This window comes from Rhea pennata, chromosome 19, assembly GCF_028389875.1.
Source record: "Rhea pennata isolate bPtePen1 chromosome 19, bPtePen1.pri, whole genome shotgun sequence".
NCBI classification, from domain to species: Eukaryota; Metazoa; Chordata; class Aves; order Rheiformes; family Rheidae; genus Rhea; species Rhea pennata.
In genome coordinates, this window is record NC_084681.1 from 514,106 (window position 1) to 520,422 (window position 6,317).

The 6,317-nt window shown below is 72.6% G+C and overlaps 1 protein-coding gene across 1 annotated transcript; it reads right to left on the reverse strand.

Moving 5' to 3' along the window:
* Positions 1–2,455: 2,455 nt before the first annotated feature.
* On the reverse strand, positions 2,456–4,792 carry SOCS3 (suppressor of cytokine signaling 3). Its single transcript, XM_062591695.1, has 2 exons — positions 4,738–4,792; positions 2,456–4,042 (listed from the first exon to the last, which is right to left on the reverse strand). Exon 2 carries the CDS (start codon positions 3,974–3,976, stop codon positions 3,347–3,349), a length of 630 nt encoding a protein of 209 aa, XP_062447679.1. The 5' UTR covers positions 3,977–4,042; positions 4,738–4,792; the 3' UTR covers positions 2,456–3,346.
* Positions 4,793–6,317: the final 1,525 nt, after the last annotated feature.

The following is a 6,317-nucleotide window of genomic DNA, read 5'->3' on the forward strand; positions in this document are numbered from 1 at the left end:
CAGGGTCTCCCTGCAGCGCCGTTTGCCGGCCCGGCCACGCTGGCTCTGGGGCAGCTCGCGCTCAGGAGCGGCCGCTCCGTGCGTGCCGCAGCGGGGGTCTAATCCCCGTGGAGCGCGCCTCCCCCGTCCAGGAAATCACCGCGCTGGCGAGCTGGGCCCGGCTCCAGGAGCAGAAGGGAGGCAGAGGGGAACTGACTGTCCGTGACACACTCCGCCAGCCGCTTACGTAACGCAGGGCCAAGTCCGCGCAGCTCTTCTGGGGAAGGCGAGAGGTTTGTGAAACCTTCGGCAGGGATTTGCCCACGCGTCACCGCTGCTGCGAGCTTGGGTATATTCCAAGAAACTGGTGGCGCTCGCAGAGCTTCCCGGACTCCCCGAGTCAGCTGCGGATTGCAGCACCGAGCCGCGGCCTGAAGCAAGAGGGAAGAGGCCCCTGCACAGCAGCGAGGACGCGCTGGGGCCCGTGCTGGGAAGCTGCAAAGCCGGGGCAGTTCCCACGGGAGGCGAGGGCTGGGGGCTCTGTCCGGGGCGCCGGGCAGGGACGCGGCCTCCCTCCTGGAGAGCAGCTCCCTGCTCTGCCCTGAGCGCTGCGAGCCCCCTCCCTCCTGGCCCTGCTCAGCCCCCGGGACCCCGCTCCCCCGCGGCGCCCTTCCTGAGGGCTGCCCTCCGCCCCGGGAGCGCCGCCACCCCTCCGCTCCGCCTGGGCACAGGCAGCGCTGCATCCTCCAGGGAAATGGCACATTTCTGCGCACCGCGGTGCTGCTGTCGCATCCTCTGCCCCCAGACCCGGGGAGGGCAGGAACGGAGGCGCAGATGGTTCCCGGGGGCTGGGATGCTCCCGATCCCTCCCTGGCTGCTGCTTACACCAGGGCGCTCCAGAAGCTGCCAGTCCAGCTGCGGGGCTGATGCCTCCCCCATGCTCCCTGCTGGAGCAGCTCTCCAGCACCGGCTGGGAGCAAACCGCGTGGCTGAAGTGTGGCCACGCACAGTGCAGCGTGGCATGGCATGGTGCAGTGGGGCATGACGTGATGCAGCACGGCACATTGCAGTGCAGCAGGGCATGACACTACGCAGCATGGTGTGGTGCAGTGGGGCACGGCGCAGTGTAGCATGGCATGGCATGATGCAGCACGGCGCGGCATGGCACGACGTGGCGCAGCACGGCACAACGGGGCACAGTGCAGTGCAATGTGGAACAGCACGGTGCAGCGTGGCACAGCGGGGCACGGCGCGGTGCAGTGCAGCACGGCGCGGTGCAGCGTGGCACAGCGGGGCACGGCATGGTGCAGCGTGGCACAGCGGGGCACGGCATGGTGCAGCACGGCACAGCGGGGGTGTGGCGGCCCTGGGAGCTTGACGTTGGGGATGTGCCTCAGCAGGGCCTGGCAGGTGGCCACCCGCGCGCGCCTGGACATTCCTCGCATAGCTCCGGCGGGGTGCCTGGGCAGGCTGCGCCGCGCTTCCTGGCAGCCCGCGAGCAGCCGCCCTGCCGGAGAGCACCAAAATAGTCACTGAGACAGCGCCGTGAGTGCAGCTGGAGCCGGCACGTTCGCCGAGCCCCGCTCCGGGGCGATTCCTAGGGGAGACCTTTCCCCACAGCTGGGTTCCCGCGCCGGCCCCAGCAGGAGTGCGGCGCTGTGGGACGTGCCAGGCGGAGGGGCCGAGCGGCGCAGGGTGCCGGGGGCACCGCCGCAGCCCCGGCGGAGGGCGCAGGGTGCCGGGGCCCTTTCCCGCGGGAGCCTTGCTGTGCACTGCCCTTCGGGGAGCACGGCTTTCTGGCCGGGAGCACGGCCCTCCGCTCCGTTCCCACGCCTGGCTGCGCCACGGGGACCGATGCCTCCCGGCAGCCGCGCACGGACGGGAGCGTCGGGAGCCACAAGCTGCTGCAGGCTGGGAGACCGTGCCGGGGAGACCCTGCTGCGGGGTGCGCGGGGCCCCCGCCTCGCCGCTTCGCCCCTTCCCGCGGGAGCCCTGGGCGAGGCGGCGCCGCGCACCCGCGCTGCTCCGGCGTTTCCCGGCTCTCCCCCCACCCCCAGCTCCAGAGCTGCTGGCGCCGCCGCACCCCCCGCCCGCCCCCTCCCAGAGCCCGGGGCGGGGGAGGCAGGAGGGGCTGCTCCGGAGCGCGCCGCCGTCCGGACGCCGCTCCCGCGGCCGGGGAGAGGCCTCCGCGCCCGCCCGGGCTCAGCGGGCGGCTGCGCGCCTCCGGGGCCGCGTCCCGCTCTCCCGCCCGGAGCCCCCCGGCCCCCGGCGCTCAGACGTACCTGAGCGGCGGAGCAGCACTCGGGGCGCCGGGCGGTGAGTCACCGGCCGGCAGGAATCACCCCAGCAGGAAGAGCGGCTCCAGGAAGCCAGCGCTTACGTGATGTAAACACGGTCCGGCTCTCGCGGCGAGGGGAGCGCCGTCGGCACGGCGGGGGCGAGGGGGCAGGGGTGGAAACAGACCAGATTGGGGGGGTTTCAATAAAAAATAGTGCTCTTTATTATAAATTATGGAAACATCTCCTTTCTGAATATAAATATAAATATGTGCAAAGTTTCGTCTGAGTTTTGTTTTGGTTGAATTTTTTCAAGCATGGTTTTGCTCAGCCCTCGAGGCTGGAGGTGAAGATGGAATCTTTATAAAAGACAGTGATTCATGTAGGCCTGTAAACATCCCTTTTGATTTGAAAAAAAAAAAAGAAAAAAGACAAGACCAGAAGAACCCAACTGCTTCTGCAGGCGGACGCAGGTGAGCGCTCGGAGACGGTGCGTCCCCGGGGATGCTCCGTCGCTCCGCTCCCGGCGGCGTCGGTGCCGCCGCGGCGGGTGGCCAGCCTCTGCCCGAGGCGCCCGGGTCCCGGCGGCGGCGGGCTGGAGTCCGCTGGAGAGGCTGGCGGGGGGCAACGCTGGGGAACAGCGGTGCGGCCGCGACGCACCCCGGGCGCCCGGCGCGGGACTTGCTGTCGACGGCGTCGGGACGCGCTGCTTCGCCTCCGGATTCGCGACTCCTCGCCAGGACCATCACCGCTCGGCGTCATCAGGCACGTGCAGCGACCCAGACCGCGGGCCAGGAAGAACTTTAAGGCTTACTCCCCCAGAAAACGGCAACGAGGGGGGAAAAGGCAGCGACCTCCGAGTCTGGGGCCTGGTGTGAAAGGAGCTTCCACCCACAAGGAGGCAGCAAGAGGTAAATTACAGTACAGGCAAAAAACGCTTTCCCCTTAAAACGGAGGAAAAGCCGTCAGGCACTAGCTGGATTCCAGTGCTTTTTATTCTCTCATCGGCAGAAGAGGGCTATCGCCGGAGCGCCCCGCTGTGCCTGCCCCTGCTCTTGTGCTTGTCGCCCGGAACCGCCCTCCGCGGCCCCTTAGAGGGGCGCGTCGTACTGGTCCAGGAACTCCTTGATGGGCCCCGGCAGCTGGGTCATCTTCTCGTAGGAGTCCAGGTGCCCGTTGACGGTCTTGCGGCAGAGGTGCTGCAGGGTGGACACGCTGGAGGAGAGCGGGCGGCTGAGCACCAGCGGGATCTTCTCGCCGCCCGAGTAGATGTAGTAGGTGCGCTTGGGGTGCAGGGCCGCCCCCGGCGGCTCGGGCACGGCGCAGGGCGCGGGGGGCATGTAGTGATGCACCAGCTTGAGCACGCAGTCGAAGCGGGGCACGGGCTGGCTGCTGCGCGGGTCGCTCTGCAGCGAGAAGCTGCCGCCCTCGCACTGGATGCGCAGGTTCTTGGTGCCCGACTCCGTCTTGACGCTGAGGGTGAAGAAGTGCCGCTGGTCCGAGCTGTCCCTGATGAGGAAGGTGCCGGCCGGCTCGGCGCTCAGCAGCAGGTTGGCCTCGCCGCCCGTCACCGTGCTCCAGTAGAAGCCGCTCTCCTGCAGCTTGCGCACGGTGTTCACCACCAGCTGGTACTCGCTCTTGGAGCTGAACGTCTTGAGGCGCAGGCTGGTGTCCAGGGGGCGGCTCATCCCGGCGGCGGGGAACTTGCTGTGGGTGACCATGGCGCAGGGAGCCAGCTTTGCGCGCTCGGGCTGCTCTGCCGGGAGCAGCGGCTGCTACACCATCACCTGCGGCAGAGACGGCACTGAGCACCGGCCCCGTGTCCGTCCCCCCCGCGGGGCACCCGCTCCCTGGAGGGCACCGCGGCCCCGTGTCCCCCCTTCCCCCGGGGACATCCGCTCCCCGGGGGCACCGCGGCCCCGTGTCCGTCCCCCCCGCGGGGCACCCGCTCCCTGGAGGGCACCGCTGCCCTGTGTCCCCCCTTCCCCCGGGGACATCCGCTCCCCGGGGGCACCGCGGCCCCGTGTCCGTCCCCCCCACGGGGCACCCACTCCCTGGAGGGCACCGCGGCCCCGTGTCTGTCCCCCCCGCGGGGCACCCGCTCCCTGGAGGGCACCGCGGCCCCGTGTCCCCCCTTCCCCCGGGGACATCCGCTCCCCGGGGGCACCGCGGCCCCGTGTCCGTCCCCCCCACGGGGCACCCGCTCCCTGGAGGGCACCGCGGCCCCGTGTCCCCCCTTCCCCCGGGGACATCCGCTCCCCGGGGGCACCACGGCCCCGTGTCCGTCCCCCCCGCGGGGCACCCACTCCCTGGAGGGCACCGCGGCCCCGTGTCCCCCCTTCCCCCGGGGACATCCGCTCCCCGGGGGCACCACGGCCCCGTGTCCGCCCCTCTGGAGACACCCGGTTCTCCCGGGGGCACCGCGGCCCCGTGTCCGCCCCGACCCGTGCCGAGCCGAGCCGAGCCGAGCCGTGCGCGGTACCTGGGGCGCGGAGCCGGCGGCGGCGGCGGGGCGCGGGGCTCGGAGCGCGGCGGCGGCGGAGCTGCCGGGGCCGCCCGCGGAGGCCTCTTATAGCGGGCGGAGAGCCCGCCCTCCGGTTCCTGGAACTGCGCGGCTTCTTGTAACGCTCCCCGGCGCCCTCCCGCGCCCCGCCCGGCTCGGCCCGGCTCGGCTCGCCGCCAGGCACCGCCGGCCCATTCCGGGCAGCGCGGCCGCCCCCTCCCGCTCCTCATTCATGCTCTTTCCTTCTAAGAAGAGGTGAGTCCCCGGCCAGCCCGGGGCCGCGGCCCCGCCCGCCCCGGCCCGCAGCCGCGGGCGGCCAGCGCCGGGGCCGGAGCGCCGCGGCCCCGACGGGGGCTGCTGCGGGCTGCCCGGCGGCGCAGAGGGGCGAGGGCCGCTGCCCGCCTGCCCCCTGCCCCTGGCCCCGGGGGGGGGGTCCCGCGGATGTGCCCCTGGCTGTGCCCCCGACCGTGCCCCTGGCCCCGGGGGGTCCCGCGAATGTGCCCCCGGCTGTTTCCCCGGCCTCGGGCGGGGGGGGTGGGGGGGGGGGAAGAGCTGGTCCTGCGGCTGTGCCCAGGGCTGTACGCCCTGCCCCGGGGGACGTGGGGGGGGGGGTCCGCGGCTGTGCCCCCGGCTGTAGCTCCGGCCGTGCCCCCGGCCTCGGGAGGGTCCCGCGGCTGTGCCCCTGGCTGTTTCCCCGGCCTCGGGGGGGGGGAGGTTTCTTCTGCTGTGCCCAGGGCTGTGCCCCCCGCCCCGGGGGGTTCCTGTGGCTGTGCCCAGGGCTGTGCCCTCTGCTCCGGGGGGGGGGTCTGCGGCTGTGCCCAGGGCTGTGCCCCCGGCACGGGGGGGGGGAGGGATCCCACAGCTGTGCCCAGGGCTGTGCCCCCCGCCCCGGGGGGTTCCTGTGGCTGTGCCCAGGGCTGTGCCCTCTGCTCCGGGGGGGGGGGGGGGTCTGCGGCTGTGCCCAGGGCTGTGCCCCCGGCACGGGGGGGGGGGGATCCCACAGCTGTGCCCAGGGCTGTGCCCCCCGCCCCGGGGGGTTCCTGTGGCTGTGCCCAGGGCTGTGCCCTCTGCTCCGGGGGGGGGGGGGTCTGCGGCTGTGCCCAGGGCTGTGCCCCCGGCACGAGGGGGGGGGGGATCCCACAGCTGTGCCCAGGGCTGTGCCCTCTGCCCCGGGGGGGGGGGGTCTGCGGCTGTGCCCAGGGCTGTGCCCCCGGCACAGGGGGGGGGTCCTGTGGCTGTGCCCAGGGCTGTGCCCCCCGCCCCGGGGGGGGTCCGCAGCTGTGCCCCTGGCTGTGGCCCTGGCCCTGGGGGGGTCTGCGGCTCTGCCCCAGCCCAGGGGCCACTCTCGGCTCCCCGTGGCGGCGCCGGGAGCATCCGGGCGGATCGGGTGTCCATGCGGCTCCGGGGTTTATTTCGAGTACAAACATTCCAGGCTGCTGCTGCCCTCGGCTGCACTTCCCAGAAGACCCGCAGGGAAGAAAACCACCCTCCATTTAAGCAGCTGGGCACCGTAAGGGGGGACTGCTCCGCTGCTCTGGGAACGGGCCGGCTCCGCGCCC

Excerpts from the sequence above, each read along its gene's own strand:
- SOCS3 (XM_062591695.1), bottom strand. The coding sequence starts at position 3,976 with ATGGTCACCCACAGCAAGTTCCCCGCCGCCGGGATGAGCCGCCCCCTG.